The 20,068-nt window shown below is 37.4% G+C and overlaps 1 protein-coding gene across 14 annotated transcripts in view; it reads left to right on the top strand.

Moving 5' to 3' along the window:
- Positions 1-20,068, top strand: part of ERC1 (ELKS/RAB6-interacting/CAST family member 1) — a 290,009-nt gene that overhangs the window by 159,758 nt on the left and 110,183 nt on the right. For 11 of the 14 annotated variants that reach the window (XM_050325542.1, XM_050325546.1, XM_050325547.1 and 8 more), the window contains one exon: positions 12,045-12,176. The exons of the other annotated variants lie outside the window; for them this stretch is intronic. In XM_050325542.1, coding sequence (XP_050181499.1) covers positions 12,045-12,176 — 132 coding nt within the window. The remainder of the gene's footprint in view (positions 1-12,044; positions 12,177-20,068) is intronic. 14 annotated transcript variants of the gene reach the window in all.

Consider the following 20,068-nt stretch of genomic DNA (forward strand, 5'->3'; position numbering starts at 1 on the left):
ATATACATATGCAGTAGAGACATTAATATGCATCATGATTTGTTAGTGATGTAATATTTCCAGTAGGAATTTTAATTTCCATCGGCTTCTCTAATATGTTACGGAAAATGCAGTGTTCCACAAACATTCCATTCTGTGTGTATGTGAAGGGTGGTGATTTTCAGCACAGTATATTGCTGTAGATACAAGCAAATATTTAACCCTGGCAGATGCTTCAAGAAAAACTAGATCTTGTTCTTATCGTGTCATAACCCTTTGTCAAGAGAGCTTTTCCTAACTTTCCTGGATGTCTGGAAGAGTTTCCCAAAATGATGACCTCTTTTTATCTCTTAGAGTGAGGGGAAGTTTCTTGAGGAGAGGCTGGGAGGAATTAATTTGGATTGTAGCCTCTTTTGGGAATTAAAAATTCGTATTTAAGCATTGCTGGATACATCTACTTTTATGACATAGGTAATGCATGGATGGTGAATAGACAGCCTCACTTCATACTTTGTTATATCTGTGTGAAGCAATATAATAGTTATAGACACGACTCAGCTATTCTTTGTAGTGCTCTCCAATGGAAGAAAGGCTTAGTCATTTTTACAGTGTTAATGCCTTAATGATTTTTGTCATTTAACAGCACAGAATCAGGATTGGAAAGAAATTCCATTTCCTTGAACAGTGGAGGGATACTGCACAGTACAAAAATCAGTGCATAATATGAAATAGCTCTATTCTGAGTGCTATATTTTCATGTAAGAATTGCACTGTTGGATTTCCATCTCAGCAAGGCAGTACTGCACATAAAAAATGAGCTTCTAGCTAAAAAATGAAGGTTTCTTCTCTCTTCTTTATTGAAATCATAAAGTATAACTTGAATTTCGAGGAAAGGTGTGACGACTTGCTAACAGATTGCCACAAATTGAACTCAACAAGGTAGGAGAAATATCTTGACAAGCAGAAAGGCCTGCAGCATCTGCTCAGGTGAGGTCCTATTCCTAGGAATATTAGTCCTTTTCATCTCCTCTGCTTTCACATGTGTACCTGATGGACTTAGCAAGACAGTAATTCTCCATTTACTTAAAGGAAGCTTATCAAGACAGCCTTTCATACACATTAAACCTTAAGAGTATTTACCTAGGTCTGTTTCTAATACTAGTTTTCCAAGTGTTCCTTACAGAAACCTATTTCTTCAAATATCTGCATACAAATTACATAGTTGTATGGGTGACTATTTAAAAAATGTAAATTTACCTCTCCTGTTTCTTAATTTTCTTGGATTTGTAAGATTTTAATGTATTAACATTCTTACAATGTAAGCTCTGAGCCACGAGCGAACTGTGGGGACATTCCTGTCTCCAGTTTTATTAAAGGCATTTTTTCTGATGAAAGTTTACAAGGTACAACTAACTTAAATTTTTCTCATGTGTGCAATTTACATGTTGAAGCAGCAACAAAAATAATGTCCTTTTGAAAATGAGAAATTACTTGTCTCAGAAACAGATTTCTTCTTTGCTATACGAATTGTTCGGTTGCGTTACCAAAGAAGGAAGATGCAGGTTTTTCCTCCATCTAAAATAGAATATCAGAAGAAATACATGACCCAGTTCTTAATTTGATACAGCAGTTCTTATAGAGACAGAATCTGTCATTGCACATAATCGATGTTTGTGATATTAAATGTTAAGGAATTATCTTCTCTTGTGTCTGACCAGGAGAGAAGGCTCCATACAGGCTACTTGTTACCATGACATTTACAGAAAATAAGCTTGAAGAGCCCTGATGTTTGAAATGGATAAGCATGTCCCTGGATAGACACTCAGCCATCTGCTCTGTCTGTTTTCACTTTCCGGTTTAGTTTACCGTACATTTATTATGTCCAGGTTAGATGTCTGCCTTCACATCTTTAAAAAAGATGAACCATTTGACTTTGTCTTCTTATATAATGTAAAAACATGCTACAGTTTTGAGCAGACAGCTGGAAAAATTTCCTGAAAGTCACTATTTACAACTAGCGTTAGGCAACCTCCCAGTTATCCCAGTATTTCCTTTAACTGCAAATTGAGATTTGTAGTGAGAGAAAGCCATTATATGGCCTGAGAGTTTTTCATGGAGGAAAGAGGACTCCCTGCATCCTAACATTTTTCTGTGATCCATCAGGAACTTTATTCCCCAGACACACTTTCACCCAGTCTTTTCTGCAGAAACATTATGTGTCGGTGGAAGATGAAACCTGCTATTTGTACTCTTGCCTCTTTGGCAAAGAGCAGGGTTGGTACCCTTTATGATATGCCAGAAACTAAGTACAGCAGGGACTGGACAGCTGAACGTGTGCCAACAACCTTAACCACTAGATGTGTTTTGCATAGGGTTGTTGGTTTTGTTTTTTTTTCCAAGATTAGTATCCGAGTTCAAACTGCTTTCCTAAAAACTGTCAGAGAGATTAATGTAACTGTTGACAACGTGGTGTGGTTCCTGTGAGGAGGTCTCTCCTGAGAGTAGAAAACATCGAGGGCCAGATTTAAGCAAAACAATAGGAGCACATTCAAGGGGAAGAACAGCTCTCTTTTCATTTTGGTGTCTTGTTTCATGAGCCTGAGAAATGGCAATAAATTTGCATTTTTTTTTCCTTCTTCTAGATTTTTTTCTCTCTCTTTCACAAGCCTTTTTTTTTTTTACTTGCTGTGTTGAAAGTGGTTTCTAACTCACTCATCTTTCCCCAAGAATGGAAATGCCCAATTGCCACGGCTCATTTAATAGTTTCATTGTTTAATAAAATTGCTATTTTGCTTTATTCTTCTTTTGCACAATAGAAAAGGAAAGGGAGATGGGGTGATGATGGGGACCTAAAGACACACAGAATTTAGACTTTGTTTTTAAAAATAATACACATGGATTTTTGTTTCTAATTCTAAACCTGTGGTAAGAAATGCTTAAGCATAAAAAAATTCCTCTAATTAATTCCAAGTAGTAATAAATGTAATTAATTTCATTCTAATTCAGTATTATTCTTTGATCTTGCTTACTAGGCAGCCCAAATTTGTGTCATTCTTAAACTGTTTTCTTTTTCCTTATAGAAATAAGCCTATTCTGTTTTTAATTAGCACTTTTCCTATTAAATTTTCCTCTGCTGAAAAATTTACACATTCTTATGATCTATCAGAACAACTGCTCTAATTGTGATGTGCAGATATTAGCTGGGACTGAGGCTTAGTCTGCAAGTCACGTGTTCAGAACTGATAGAAGGTTATAAAGTACTAGAATTCAGCACCTTTCAGCTCCTGAATTTTGTTTGATGTACACTCAGGTCTCAACACAGGTTGTAGGAAAAAACTAACTCTGTTGGTATCACTCGGTTATTTTCTGAGGATTAGGGGAGGACGATCTTCACATTCCAGGAGATGTCTATAGTCAGTTAAAATTCATCAACAAATTCGCTTGAAGACATCGGGTTGGTTTTGTTGCTTGTGTTTGAATTCTTCTTGAATTTTGATATCTTTGGGGTTGGATCATTTCCCAAAGCAGGGCATGAAAAGAGGGCAAATAACAGCTAAAGGAATACAGTGTCCCAAAATCAGGTATCTATGCCCTTCTAGAGCCCAGCTTGCTTCTCCCTGCCAGTCTCCCCCCTTGTATTTTTTCATCCTCCTTTCAAAGAACCATTAAGTATTCTTAAACTTTAAATGTTTTTTGCATTAGAAGTGCATATGTTTTTATGTCCCAGTGCTATGAAACAATAACTGTTTTGTACTGAGGTGACATATCTAGCTAAAAAATGGCAAATGTAATATATTCTGTAAAGGAGACTAAATATCCATACGTTTCTGGTTTATATTTACTGATTTATTCTGGATATTTAAATGAAAGATAACATCTAGAGCTGCACAGATATCTCATAAATTGAACCCATGGATAAAAGAGCAGATGAAATTCAGCATGAGTACATATTTATATATGTCAGGAGAAACAATCTTAAATGCATGTACACCATGATGGGTTCTGATCTAGCTCTATTACCATAGGACAGCAATCTTGAAAGTAGAATAAATGTTTTCATGAAACTATTATTGGTTATCAGAACTATTAAAAAAAAAATTGAGAGATGTCAAATGACAAAACAGAAAATGCTGTTGTGCCACTCTATACATCAGCAGTGCATTCCCTCTGGGGAATAATGTGCAGTGATCAGGTCATCCACCACAGCAAAGGATGTGACAAAACGTAGACAATGTAGCAAAAACAAGCTTCAGTTCAAACAGATACTAAATAAATTTAAACACTTGAACACTGAAAAGAAAGGAGTGAAGACAAGAGCCAGGGAGTACTTTTTCCAGCTTTACAGGCTGCGAACAATAGAGGATCATTGTGGGATATTTAAGACTAAAGAAAAACAATAACTATTTTTCTCTTTCCTCTGAACTAGTTCAGGCTTTTATAGAAACAATTGGAATTTCATACAAAGAAGTGAGAATCTTTCAGAATGTGAAGAGTTTCCACTTTGATTCTTTTGAGCTTTACTCTGGTTAATTTAAATGGTAATTTTTATGAATGTTATGATTCTAAGTTGCCTATTTAAAGCTACTGTCAGAGTAACACTGTAGATACATGAATTAGAAACTTTTATATATTCAAACAGCTTATTTTAGTATTTTTAAACTCACTTTCTGATTATGTTACTATTTAAATGTCCAATTTTTACATTTTCTTTTCAGTATTCATATCAGTTGTATCTAATAGGTTTCATGTTCCATACGTGCAGGTGAATTCACTGCTGCTGCACATCTAAGTCATCCCATTCTTCTTGATCCTTTCTTGATGAACTTCTTCTAAGTTCCTGTTATTGTATCCAGATCATAAGAATGTTTATTTCCTGTCTTCAAGTGTATCCTTAGATACTGTGGTACAGCTGATCTATGCATTTCGTAGTAAATATATTTCACAGAATTTCACAGAATATTCTGAGTTGGAAGGGACCCACAGTTCATGGCCCATACAGGGATTGGGAACAGTTTTTAATATTTTAAACCAAACATTCCCCTAAATTAATATGTGTGTATCTGGTTAGTAGCTGAATCCATGTTGTACCAAGGCAGATCTTTTCCTTGATATATGTGGCTTCAAGAAGGATTGTGGGAGAGTTGGGGTGTTCCTGGATGGTATGAGAAACACTAGTAATTAAATTCTGATGTGAAATTTTTTTAATGAGGTGTAGATTGAAGTTGGGGAGATAGAACATCTGCATGGAGTGAAAATAATAGTATTGGGGATTTTTTTTTTTGCCTTAATGAGCCGTGGTGAGCAATAGCATCTCGTTGGATGGCTGCTGTGAATAAAGCAGTTCAGAGGCACAAACACAATAGCTACTGTGCTGTGCTGCACATCAAGAAAGAGGCATCAGAGGCCAAAATGAACATACAGAGACCAGAGGTGACTGCAGGAATTCCCTTCAGAATTGAGAGAGGTTCAGTGGCATCAACTGCTGAGTAAGCATTTCCTCAGTGGTGTTGTATCGTTAGCAGTTTTTGCCAGCTATGAAAAAGAGGGAAGACGAGAGAAGTGCTCTTTTATAGCTGTCCATGCATGCTGCTCTTTTTGCTGAATGATGGAAAATGAGCAAAGAAAGGTAGGTCTTATGAGTACTGTGATATATTAGTACAATGATGGTGACAGGGCTGACATTTGCAAAGAGAGTTCAGTCAAATAAGGCTGTATCAAGGGAATAACATACGGGTTTGAACTTCGTATTAATAGTGCAGTTAGTTAGAACTTGTGCTGCTTTTTTCTGTAATCCCATATCAATTTAGGAGTCTTGAGTCATAATATTGATTTATGAGTGAAGAACAAGTCTTGTTACAGTAGCATTCCCCAATTAACCTCTCAAGAAAGCACTACACACACCCCTCAAAAAAAGAAATACAAACCAAATAAACAAAAAAACCCACAAAGCCCCATAACAATTACAGATATCTACTGCTTTTACTCACTTCAGATCATTCTCGCAGCTGTATTATCAGCTCTGGGTCCCATTTCAGTAGTCCGTGCAGTGACCCACTGTGGTTTGATAGAAACGTTGTCCCTCTAGGTTTTGAAAACTACAAATGTGGTAATTGGCGGCAGCCGGAGCCAAGTGTCCAAACTGTTGGCACCCTGTGCAGCTGCTAAATGGCAAAGCTGGTTGTTGGTATTGGCAAGATGCTTTGGTCTGTCTGGGCTGCTGCTAATGAAAAGTGCCTCTACAAACCCGGGGTTTGTAGCTGATTGCTGTGCTGGGAGCGCCAAGCTCAGTAACAGGAAAGCAGTGTCAGAGTCATGGCAGCCATCAGGAAAGGACAGTGCTGATTTCTCAGAGGAAGAACCATTTCTGCCTCTCCCTTTCTGGACCTGTGTCATCGTGTCTGTAGCTGTCCTTCTTCCTCCTTCCTCTATTCTCCTTTAACTAGTGTTGATTAGGGTCCTTTCTTATCATTATCCTATGTATTTCACTTGAACAAAAGTGTTGTATGGCCTGGAAACACTTTCTAAAAGTAACACATCTGAGTGATAACATGTAAAATACCTGGAGAGAAAAAAGTCTGAAGGGCTGGAGTTGTTCACACATTTTTGTGTACATATACTGTATAATGTTTAGAAACATTACATAGATTTGTAGCGATTTTCAGGCAAAAATAGCAATATGCATAAGTTTTGTTAATACTTTTATATGGGTTTAAAAAATAGACTGTGAAAAATTAAACCTTTCTTTTCATTAAGTTTTCCTTAAGATTTTTTTTGTCCTCCCATTTCACTTCCCTTTTATATAAATTAGACCCATTAATAGTAATGTATATCTATCTGGGTATTGTCTATTACTGTCTATCATTAGAGTTGATATATTTCTTTTCCAGTTTTCATGGGTTTGAGTGGGTTTCCCCCACCCATGTAAACATATTTTAGTGTGCATCCTTCCTGTGTACAGAAGCACATATTTTTGTCAGCAGCATTATTTATAGTCCTGCATCACTCTTGAGTATTCTCCTACACTGCAGCAATGATACTCAAGGGACAATATGGTTGAAACACCACTCCATTTTCTACCTTTCTATTTCAAAAGAAAAATTCACTGGCCAATTCATATAAACTCTTGGCTTCTTTTCACCATGCTAATTTTAATGGACTGGCTAAATAAGAGTTATCATGTCTAGAAATAATTTTTATCCATTTTTTCTTTTGCTATAACTGTATTTTTTGTTCTTTCTGCAACATGATCCACAAGTACACACACTATTCTTTTCTTCTGTTGTGGTGCTCTAAGAAGAATGTACTCATCACTTTCTACTGTTCTTCATGTTTTCAATGCAGCATTCAATGCATTCAATTCAATGCATTCAATGCAGGTGTGACCAGCTCCAGTTGCAATTCCCTCTCAGCTCCTAGTGGAGTTAAATTCTTCTCCTTCAGCCTTTCTCCTTTTGTCTCCTGTAGTTATTTTTCTGTGTTATGCAACTTGTCAGGCTTGAATTCCAATCCATGTGGCAGATACAATTCTCCAGACGATGACATATGTTGTCCTAATGACATAATCATTGCATATCTCAGGTCTGATCTCTAAAGAGGAGGAAATGTTGATCAAGGAGCTCCTGCTCGGCAGTTTGTGCCTGGTTGCTCTCAGAATGTTCCTTTCATTCAGGAACTCGTGATGATTACATATGTTATTGCTGTACTTATGAAAAAGCCCTCTTCAGCTCTCTCTGTGAGAAACAGGAACTTGTTTCTTGCTTGGATATACCTCTCTTCTAGACAGACAGAGATTTCCCCATCACAGGTAACCCTAAATACATCAGTTCCTTTACCACTTGAGAGCATCAAGACAGCTACATGAAACCAGCACTAGCATTTCTAGTTATTCTAACTCAACTCTTTGTTCATGCCCAGCAATATCTTTAGTAGAAGCTCTTTACATGCTAGTTTACCTCTCTGTTATTATATTTTATTTTCAGAAGGTTTAGTATCTGTGTTTATTTTGTGGTACAATTGAAGATTTCAGGTTTTCATATTGACTAACCAGCGTGCATTTTAGAGTTGCAGTTAATCGGGCCCTTGTATTTTTTACTGGGAAAAAATCCTAACGTTTGTAGATGGGCTGCCTCCAAATATTGGTGAAGAATTTGTTGTCTCATTACCAAAATGATTTTTTGTATCCATGAGGAAGCTTTAAGTAGTACTTGAGGCAGCTGACAGTCCTGAGTTCCCAGGTTCCACTTACCCGGTGGAAGATCAGTTCACAAAAGAGATTTTTTATTTTTAGGGAGACTTTTATTCAGTCCAGCATGGACTGAGATCATTATCATTAGGTTCTTCAACTAAGTCATGGCTTTTTGAGGAAATACATTATAAGAAAAAGCAACACTTCCTGTGTTTTGTTCTTCCCATCTGGTCTATGAAAGTGCACAGGTAAGACACGCTATTGTATTATTTACAAGGTTATATGACAAGAATATTTCCCTACCTAGATGTTACAGTGCTAGAATATTTTTAACAGTTAGAAGAAGCATTTCATTGCCTTCTCAAACTGTTAACTAATATTTCCTAAGAGCTGACTGGAGGAATTCACTTTAATTCCAAGAGTGAAAATAGGCCATAAAGGTCTTTGTGAGTAGAGTTCAAGACACAGTTATGAAGTTTGCCTGGATACCTCAGATTTAATTGAACCTAAATGCCTTGGTGAAAGCGTGTATCCTATTTCATGCACTTTCATAAAAGTACATGGCAGATTACACATCACATGAATGCAGGATAAATTAAAGTGATACATCGTTTTAACATGCATCACTTGGACATCCCACCACTTCCTTCCTGAAGGGAAAGGACAAACCCATAAATGTGTGTCAGTCTCACCTCCTTTTCCTTTCAGGCTTTCAGACAGGCACGTGTGGAATGAGTTTTGCATACGAATCAGCAACTGGATCATAGTTTAGGTAGCAAAACTTTTTGTTGTGCCTGAACTCTTGGCACTCCCACAGTGTCGAATGGGTTTTCATTTTCTGTGTGCTGCCACCAGTGAGCATAAAGGCAGAGGTATCTCCTCTATCCCAGTTTAATTCCATCTCTGCTGTGCATTTGGGATGCAGGAAGAAAGGGAGGGAGGGCCATGGAGATGTTTGGGTAGGTAATACCTCTTAAAGAACTCAGTTACCGTACAGGTAAGTAGTATTTTTTTTTCTTTCTGGGTAATCATCTGTATAAGCTTCATTAAATGAGTTCATAGCTTTTTATCATTCTGCAGTTCTCTCAAAATACAAGAAGATAATTTAACCCTCAGTGCAATGATCAGATGTGTGTTTGCTTCAGAGGATCAGTCACTGCAGGAGAAACATTTTAACTGTAGATATAATTAACAGAAGGTTTTTTTCAAAGTTTAACACATCACAATAAAGACAGAGCACTTCATGTAACTAGAAAGAGGAAAGCAGCAGCAGCAGCACAGGTTGATGGTCAGCATGAGTCTGACATGTTTCAGACCCAAACAATTGGAAAAATGTGCTGGTATTTTAAAAGGCAAATGTGGGTTCACTTTTATTTACTTTTTATCTATTAGTATGAAGCAGCAGCTTGTATTTAAAAAAAAAAAAAAGGTAATTCAAATGATAGTCAATTAGTCATGAATCAGAGAGCTAGAAACAAAATAATTCTTTAAAAATCTATTGAGACTGTTCTGCACTAGTGGAGGTGTTATCTGGCTAAGCAACAATCTGCTGCTCCTGCCAGGCATTTGTGTGGGTTTGCAAGGTGGTTACACAGATTGTCACAATGTTAGAAGAGTGAAATTGCACATCTTTTAACTAGGCTTGCCTGAGAAAGAAAAGGAAATGTTCTAACTGGTCTTTCCATGCTGGATGGGTTATTAGTGTTAGACTCAAGTTAAAAGATTACGATTTCTAGACAGTTCATTCTAAGTCAACACTGCACTTTTTAATTTGCAACCCTCTTTCTTATACGTAAAAGTTGGTGTATTATTTTAGGAAAAACAATTATATATGAATATAGGTTTTTCAAATGCAGGTAACGTGGCACTGGATTTTTGGTGTTACCAATTGCTCTTCCTCCTGTCCTTCAAGAGTTCACCTGTCTGAATAGAGCACTATATGGTGTCACAGTTAACACAGTATTGAATTCAGCGCTGAATTGTTTGCCTGGAATGAAGGGTGGACATACCTATGTGTTAGAATGTTTTATTCTGCATTCTTATTTTAAAGGAGTTTCTATTCCCACTTCTGTTATTTGACACGGAGAGCTACACATTCACATGGCTATCCATGAATAATATATCGAGGAGTAAAGTTCATTCTTACTGTGTAATGCAGATAGGCAAGTAAATATCTGTCATGTCTGGCACAGTTAGTATTCTGTGCTGAGTTTTTTGTTAGCTTGTTATTCATCTTTTCGATGAGACTTCATTTAGGCTAATCATAACCACAGAGTAGTTTTGAAGATGTTATCAGTGTTTCTGAAAGATTCAGAAATTACGAAAACGTGTTGTGCAACACCTGTTTTTGAAACGTAGATCTCTCCGTTTGTTTCTTTATGAAATCAGCAATTACTTGCCCGGTGAATCCACTCTGGAAAATAACCATCAGCAGAATGCTCCTCTGCCTGCAAAGCCTAACAACTGCTGTTGCCTGTGCTAGTGGTTGAACACTAGCCTTGCTCTTCACAAGGGCGGTGGGGCCAGATGTCCTGCACTGCTCTGATACAAAGCTTTGCATCTCTGCTTGAACACTCTCATTGAAAGTGACGTCTCAGAAATGGCATTCATGCAACAACTATCCTTGGGGATGTATCCCAGGTTGTAGAAGGCAGGAATCAAGGAATGTTCCTTCTTTAAACTCACATGACTAATCTTCCATTATGAAGGTTGCAAGGCCAATTTTTCCCATGTCAGTCTTCTTTTCCCTTATTCTTTATATGATACGAAACACTTTCAGAGAAACGGTGGAAAATTTCAGTCCTAAATACAAAGACCAAAGGCCAAAGGGGTAAATGTGACAAAAAGCAAAATGCAAACAAAGGATAGCATTTGTGATTCTTCCACTGTTGCTGAGATGGCTAAAAAGCCATGTATTAACTTCAGTATGCTTTAATAACTCATCTGAATCCCTATGATCTAAACCAATCTGCAAGACAAGAAATGCAGAAATCTTCCATAAAGCTGTTCACTTCTGGTGGATTTGTTAAGCAGCCGTGGTCCAAGACATTAATTTTTACTGTAAGAACAGCCTGCTTTCCAATCTTCTGTCCAACCTGCTTCTACAGAAGCAAGAGATGCACATTTATTTTCCTAGCAAGACTAAAGTAAGGAGAGTCTCCTTTACAAATAACAATACTATTATTTTGTATATAGTTTTTTATGTTATACTGTTTTCTTCAGTGTTCTTTGAACATGTGTGGACATCTGAATTTGCAACTGTAAAGATGCTCTTAATCAAAGAATAACTTTTTAGGGAGTCTTGATACTTGAATGTCTGAGATTCAGACATCCCAGATGAATCCTTCATGTTTCCTAGAGATGTAACACTTCCTCAAAGACTTAATCTGATCAATGGAAAACTCTGTTGGGTTAATGTTTGCTTTTCTCTCCCTTTACCTGGAAATGATGAATTCCAAGCTGCAGTGCTGTGTTTCCTTTCTTACCACGCCTGCTGACGATGAATGTGAGAGCAAATGGGCAATGCTGAATGCCTGCTACCTTCCTGCCAGTTCTGGTTTCTGTGCTTCTTCAGAACTGCTTACTAATCCTTATTTACCAACAATCCTTGCTTATCTATGCTGTGTAATCTCACAGGACTGTGCTTTTGTCCAGCAGTCTTGCTCTGAGGTCCTGCTTCGCTACCTGTCTCCTTCTCTTTGCTGCAATCTTCCTCTTACTCTTGCATCCCTTCATCTTTCTGTCCTTTGTGTGAAGATGATTTGCCTGCAGTTGCACCTCGGGAGGGAGAAACGCATTTTGGTTGGCGTAAAACTTGGTTGATTAAAAAGGCTGTAGTTCCAAACAAGTCGTCTTCACCTCGTCTCCCGTCATTTTCCAGGACAATCTGCGTAAAAAGGATGATCGGATTGAAGAATTGGAAGAGGCACTCAGAGAAAGTGTTCAGATAACTGCAGAGCGGGAAATGGTGCTAGCACAAGAGGAGTCAGCCAGGATCAATGCTGAGAAACAGGTCTGCAATCTTGTAAAGTCACTGCTAGTTCTCTTAGGAAGGTAACCAGACAGTGAAGTACTATTTTCCCTGCTTTACTGCCAAACACAGCTGGTTTTCTTTGATGATCCTGTATCTCTGTTCCAACGCTAAGTAACAGAACTCATAAAGTCTGCAAAACCTTCGTGATAAATTGTATTTCATAGGTAAGATTTTCTCGAAATTAAAATTAAATATAGGGTATGCTGAGCTTTAAAATATTGTTTTAAGTAGTTACTCTTCTGATCTGTCTTGCCTGTCAGAGCTTTCTTCCTATGTGTAAGCATACATGGGTTCACTGTATTGTTCATTGAATTACTTAAAGATAATGATTTTTATTACTGTGGTTGTGTTTATGGACCAGAGTCTGGTTCCACTTGCAAAAAACAGGATAAAGAGACAATTCCCTTGGCTTGAACCAAGCATACACACAGAAAATACACACTCACGTGTTGAAACCACAAATATAAACTTTCATACATCAATTGATTCTGTGCCACGGATCCTGAAGAATCACGTAGATGCCTGATTTTAACTCACGTAAGTAATCCTTGAGAATAGCATAAGTAGTGAATAAATCCATGACATTTTGATAAAGCTTTTTGAAGCTTTCAGACAGAAGCTGAACCTGTCACTCTATACTGTGCTTTTTATGAGCCTCTTCAGTGTTTTTCATTGTTCCTTACTTGACAGCAATTAGCAAACAGGAGCATTTTGTCATTTGTATTTCGATGGAGGGATCTCCTCCTCTTTGTTATTTACTTAACAACAGTTCTGTCTAAGTGCACTTTAAAACATTTTAAGAGGTTTTTTTCTAACATGTATTTTTATATCAGAGACTTCAATGAAAAAGAAGATATAAATATCTTAGTAATAATCTAAGTTTTCAGGAAAAAAACAGCTGTTTCTCTTCAGGCTAGAGTCAAGCTCAGCTGTTTGCTGGTAGACATATTGAGGATAATTCTGGTTGCTGTATCTTAAGATCCCAGACAGTGTTATGAAATTCGCTTTCAAGAATGCCTTTCTTCCAGATTTCTTGTAGCCTTTAAAAAATGGCATGAAATAGAAATGTCAACTGGGTGGTGAATACCACATCAAAGATTAGAGCTCCTTGAAAGGATAACGAGTATCTGACAATGGATTAGGTTCTATGATAAGGCACAAAAGCAATCAAAGTAGTTTGTGATTTGATGCCTAGGATGTCAGTGTTTTAATTTATCACTCACAAGACAAAGTGGTCATTTTTATATCCTTTAGCACCTAGAAGCTGGTGAATAGAGAGTTGGAATTGGGTGTGCAGTCTGAAGGATGAGACAAGGCAGGCAAATGCACAGCCCGAAGGTCAGTGAGCCATAAGGGTCAGTGGGAGAGATTGAGAGGAGAGGAAGAGAGCCAAGACAAATAAAATTTGTGGGTAAAGATTGGTGGAATATGGTAGGCAACAGTACCATGAAGAGGAAATTAATTTGGATGTAGTGGTGCACACAGAAATGTGGAGGGGAAAGAAAGATGGATTGAAAGCAGCAGTGTGGGAAAAGGGAAAAGTCAACATCTGTGCAGTCACTGATTGACAGCAGTGTCTTGCACCAACAGAAGAACTAAACTGCCAGCTCTGACAAGTTATAGTTTTTAAAATATGAAAGCAGTCAGCACAAAGGGAAAGGAACTGGTGTGTGTTGTTCCAGTCAGCACTGGGAGACCTGACCTGATGTGCCCCATTTTGTCCAGTAGGATTTTTTTTTGGCATCAGTTAAACGCAGTCAGATAATAGAGTGTTGGCAAGTAGCTGTTTTTTCAAGGTGAGGAGGAGACATCCCTTCAAATGTTTTTCAGTTCATGTTCCTTCAGTTACTGTTGAAGTATGCCCTCTCTGTTTTATTATGTTCTGTAGAAGTTCTTTGTAGAATCATGAAAGACACCCTTGGATGAGTTTTAAAATGCAATAATCTGTGTTCTATACACTATCAATGGTAAATCCTTTGACTTTCACAAATGTTCTCAGACCAAGTGTGACTAATACTGTGTGATTTTTAAAATGTTAATGTTGTTCAAACTGATCATAATTTGCTTTTAATTGCATGCTTTTTCTTTCCTCTCTTTCGTTTATCTTGTTTTCTACCATTCTGCCACTTCACTGCCTGTCTGAAGCTGTTTAATGAATCAGTGCATGAGATCAACCATTTTGGCTTTAGGTGGTTCAAGGTATGAGGACATCTCATTTGTGTGTTCCTCTGCCCCAGTATTTCATGTTGTTACTGTAGCCGTGTGTTGTGTGATCCTGCCCTCTGTTATCTCCTGGCGTTCGAGTGTCGTGCTGTTTTATAGGCCTCAGATTTGAATTACAGCGTCCACGAAGCCACCCTGGATTTCATGGTTCTCAGATATCTGTTATAGATTAAAATCTTGCTCTCTTTAATCCGGTGTTTAAAAATATCCTGTCAGTGTGTATTAACTGTGACAGTGCGTTCACTGTGTTAATACACAGTCTATGTATGCAAGATGCCTCCAGCTGACTGAAGCTTTCTGTTTATTTCAGGATTTTAGACCTGTTCTTTCTTTCATCTTTCACAAAAATAAAATTTCCTGCTGGGAGCAGTGCACCCATTGAATTGGGCATAGTTTTGTTTTCCTTACTGATCTATGTAATAAACATCTCTGCCATGCAGAAAGCAGATGAGGCAGTCTTGCATCGATGTAAAGACTTGAAAGTTCTTCAAGTTCTTTCTTTCTGATAATACTCACCTTCGGTTTTGTTGGTGCACCTGCTGAATCTTGTATGTAAATGTTATTGTGACCTCCTTAAAACTGTGGGGTTATGTTCCACTGTGGCTGATCCCTCTAGGTGGAAGATCAGAAGGTCTATGGAGACTTCTTTTAAGTACTCCCCATAAGGCTGAAGTTAGGATTACTTGGATAAACACTTCCGTCATAAGTTTCTTTTTGTTAGAAATGGCAAAACCAAATGTAGATTCAGGAATTATTTCTGCATTAACCAAATCTGAGTTTGTTTTAGAAAAGCTATCGTTATGTTCCTCAAGGGGGAAGAAAGAATTAAATATAAGGGTTTTTTTCATGCTCAAAAATACAGTGTTCGTTTTACTTCCCTTGGAAAAACTGGTGTAGGTCGTTTGTGACAAGAAGCCCTCTCTTGCTCACAGTCATTCGTTTGCTGTCCTGGTGCATCTTATCATCCCTTCTCCTGCAGCAGAAAGCAGGATGGTGTTCTTTGTATGGATTTATTCATAATGAGCACCATTCCCTAGGACAATGCTGGAAAAGTGTTTCAGTCCTCATGGAAGAATGAGGCCCTTTATATGAAATAAAGGGAAACAGAAGTTCAGGTTCTGTGATTCACTGTCAATCAATAATGAGCAACAGGTTCTTGTCCAGAGCACGACTAATTGCATTTTGAGCCTTCCTCTTTGGAGGGCATAGTTAACTAATGTGTTCTCACTTCAGATACTTAAACCCCCCCCCTCTCTTTGCTCACTTTCATCTCCATACTTCAGTGCACATCCCTTCAGTTTTCCCAGCCTAGGTCTTTCTGGGGCTCTGTTGCTGAAATGGAGCAGTGACCTAATTCATGAAACAGCTTTCTTATTTTTTAAAGGAATTTTTGCACGTGGATCAATTCATTGACCTGGTTCATGGATCCCCATGCAGAACTTGAGGGACATCTGAGGAAGCACTGAAATGTGGGGGCAGGACTGAGAAGTAGAGGCAGGAATTCCTTAGTGTTGTCACTAAAAATATTTTTATATTTTATTTTTAAATTGTTATTGCATCCTTTACAATAGGCTACTGTTTCTGTGAGTGAGGTGGTGTTTTGCCTAACCACAACATACATTTCTCTATCTAATTTTATTTCCTTCAAATTTGAAAAGCAGAAGGTTTTAGAAATTCAAATAGTATTTCTGCTGATAGTAGTGCACCTCTGTTCTCTCATGAATATCAACTCCTGCTTAAATGCACTCTTTCTACAGTATCAGCTAACATCTAACTCCCTACCCTAAAATGATATGGTAAATAAACACAAAAAATGACCATTACCTGTCCATTCCTTCCTTCTTAAGTAGCTGCTTAAACTGCAATTTTTGAGTTGGCATTCTGATCTTGACACCTTCCATCAGCCTTTTTTGAAGTTATGGTTCTCAGTGGGACATTTAAATGAGGGTAAGTGTATGTAGACCTGTAAATAGCTGTATCAGTGTTCATACACTGTGTCTTTTTATCCTGCACAGGGCAGGTCTTTCTGCTTTGCTTTTTGAGGAAAAAAATAAAAGATTGAATATTATGTATTGTTTAAATGCATTTTCTTATACTAATTCCTTTCTCCCACTCTCTGTATAAATTATTTCAGCACATATTACGTGTAAAATATGGCAATAACAAGACTCCTGAATTTCTCTATCACATATGCTAACTTCAAAATTTGTATCGATTTATTAAGGAAAAATAAGTAATAAATAGGTTAGTAACTCAGTTAGAACCTTCACAGTTCGCTCCTTTTTCATCAGCTCCTGTTTCCCTGCTGTAAATACAAGGCCAGCAGAGGGTTGAATGCAGAATTCAGCCTCCAAGAGTCTCACCTGTTAGTTACTGTACAGGAATTCCCACCAAGTATTGAATGATACTTGTCATCTTCACTTCCATCAGACCACCATTCTGGTTCTGCTTTAACATTTTAGCTGTGTTATTTAGATTACATTTCCTTGTGAGAATAGAAATTATATTTACAACAGATTTATCATATTGAACCCTGTCCTATCAAGTACCTCCTAAACATGCAAAAGAAATTGTAAAATATACCTTTTTTTTTTTTGCTGAGCATTCTGTTACTGAAATAGATCTGAAATATTTTCTTACATTTGTTGAGCAATGGAATTATTTCACAGCACAAATTCTGACACATAAAGTTACTTGGTACAGGTCCCTGTAAATAGAAAAGGTAAAATGGAATTTCTCATGAACCACTTACCTATAGATGTTTTCTGAGCACTGTAGAAATGTCAGAATTCTGACTGGTCTGTAACACGTGCTGAAAAGTTGGCTTTCAATGAATGTTTTTGTCTCTTCTGTGTTCCCTAATGAGAAGTTTGATAAACCAGGAGATTGAAGATCAAGGCAGCAATCCAAGGTATGGTTTGGAGGTGAAGGTGCTGGAGCCTCATTGCTTCCCACAGGTTTTTCTAAGCAGTTTACGTTTTCTTCGGCTGAACTTCTCTTGAATATTTTCCCCAAAGCTCTTTTCTGTAAAGGTCTGCCAAACTCCGTTTGGGTTTTAGTGTTTGTATACACGGACATGTACAAAGTAATGTGTGTATTTGGTTCCTGTTAAGTGAAGTTCTGTGCTAAAAACTTGCATTTTAGTTTCTTTTACTGATACAGACGTTTTAAGAGCTTTTTAAGTCAGCGTCAGCCTGAAGCATAGACTTACCATTGTTTTTCAAGAGATCTATATTTTCTAGCCTTTTGTCTGATTCTGCTCCTTTGGTTGGAGAAGGCATTTTGCACAGCTAAAGTTGACTCTGCACTGTGTCCTTGTCGATAAATATGTTTGCAGTAGTTTTTAGAAATTATGCATCTCCCTAAAGTTACTTCTTTTCCCCAAGTATTTAAACAGATTACATAGCCTCTTCCTTTAAAAATATGCAGATTTGTACTGAGTCACACTCCCTCCATGGGAGAAGGTAATTTGAGATGTAATTCCTTGGTGTTCAGTAATGTACATTCTAAGAGGTGTAACAAAATGGAATTTTTTCTTGGTTGTGTTCAGCTGTGCCAAGCTTGGTGCTTGTTGGTTTTTTTGTCTCCAGATGGGAAGAATGAATAGGGAAGGAAATGATGAATAGAAAATAATACCCAAAGACTTTGAGACAGAGATCTTTTTCTAACATTATAGAGGAAAAATCTCCTGAATCTTTTAAAATCATAGAATTGTTTAGGTTGGAAAAGACTTTTAAGATCATCGAGCCCAACCATTAACCCAGCACTGCCAAGCCCACCACTAAAGCATGTCTCTAAGCACCACATCTACCTGTCTTTTAAATTCCTCCAGGGATGGTGACTTTGTTTTTGTTTCATTTGTTGCTCTCATTTAAGGTTGCAAAGTAGTCAAAATTTGATGACTTTCAAGAGAATTGGGGACACAGAAAGGATAATTAACCTTTATGCAAAATATACATTGAGCATTTCTCCATGTAAGTCACCTTTTCATTTAATGAAATGAGAAATACTGATGGAAGCGATTATATATAAATTTGGTGCAAATGCTGACTTTAAGATCCTTTTGTCTGGATTTTTATCCCTTTTTATTGTTTAATAGATAAATACCAATTTCACATTATGCCTTTTGTTATAATCAAGTATTCCAGACAAAGGTCTGTCTTGGCATCTCTCTGACTGTTATATTATTTTCTCAAGCACCTACTTCTAGACAGTATTTTATTTAAGGTGGCTCGGGAGAAAATCAAATTCTTGTAGATTTGGTTACATTAATGCTTGCTTGGAATTTTAAGACCCAAGCAAATATTTGTGTTAATATTTGTTTAAGCTAGTGCTGTGCTTTTCTCATTTTAAATTTCCTTTCCAGTTGCATTGTTTAGCTGTGATCTTAAATGCAAGTGTGATACAATAATACATAGATTAGTGCATTAGAGCAGTTAATTAGACTTGAACATTAGATTCATAAATTGAAAAATATATACTTTTTTTCTGACATAATTGATTTTTTTCCCCAAATCCATAAAATGCAAGAAAGGAATTTGTGTTCCTTCCTGTACCATTCTCCTATACAGAAAAACACAGAAAAGTGGCAAACTTCAGATTCCTTAAACTGAGGATGTGTTTCCTACTCACACAGAAGCTTCCAGCCTTTGCTGTGCTGCTGTTTACCACGGGATTCCTTCAAACCCTTCACTCAGTTTCAGCCTGGCTTCCATGTAGTGGAATTGCTTTTTATTTATTGTTGTTAGGTTCTGCTATTTGCTTTCTGTTGACTACAGTGCTATAGATTTGCTTCCACAAGTTCATAGAGGTGGAAACTTCCCTGGGCTTGCCAGTGAGACTGTGCTTCTTCAGTTAGCCACATGTTCAACCTTCACATGGCAATCCATGTGCTTTGGTATTTTTGTGTTCATGATCCTTAATGTCTTTGGGGAAAAGTTCTGTGTGGAATTAGCATAACGTTTTTCACTCCTTGGAGTGAGTTAATACATCATCCCAGGATTTTTCTCTTTGGAAAATCAATCTGTGCAATATAAATTGACAGTCTTTGCTGTGCTGTGTAGCACAGCATTAAATACTTACTTTGCATATTATTCAGTTACGTTTAAACTATCTGCTGTAGTGACATATCCTGGTTAACCTAAAACTGTCTAAAATGCAGCAAAACAGAAATCAGCATAGTCTACAGAAGGCTGGTAAAAAAGTGCTGAAATCCCTGGGCAATTAGTATGACTTCTGCCTTAGCAGCAGTCACAGGGTAGATGTAACCTAAGGAAGGGCACGTTAATTTGAAGATGGCTGTGTTCAGAGTTGTGGCTGGAATATCCTGGATTATCCATAGCTCTAGAGAACTTTGTTTGGATGTAGTAAATTGTGCTGAATTAGTGTGTGCAAAGCTGTCCTTAATGTGCTATATCCTAGTGTCTCTACCTCTGTAGAGATTTTTAGAAGGTGATCAAAATCCAGATTTTTTTTTCAAGATTGTGTGCTGTGATTGCTGCTGTGTCCCCAAAGGGTGGGAGAGACTCATTGCCAGCCATAGAAGATAAACACAAGACAGTTTCCTAAGACTGTAGATCAATGTAAAGTAAAACAGGACAGCTTCCTTTGGTATGGTTGCTAGGGTTAAAAAACATAATGAGAATGTT

Source organism: Myiozetetes cayanensis, unplaced genomic scaffold, assembly GCF_022539395.1.
Source record: "Myiozetetes cayanensis isolate MyiCay16 unplaced genomic scaffold, myiCay2020 scf3, whole genome shotgun sequence".
NCBI lineage: Eukaryota > Metazoa > Chordata > Aves > Passeriformes > Tyrannidae > Myiozetetes > Myiozetetes cayanensis.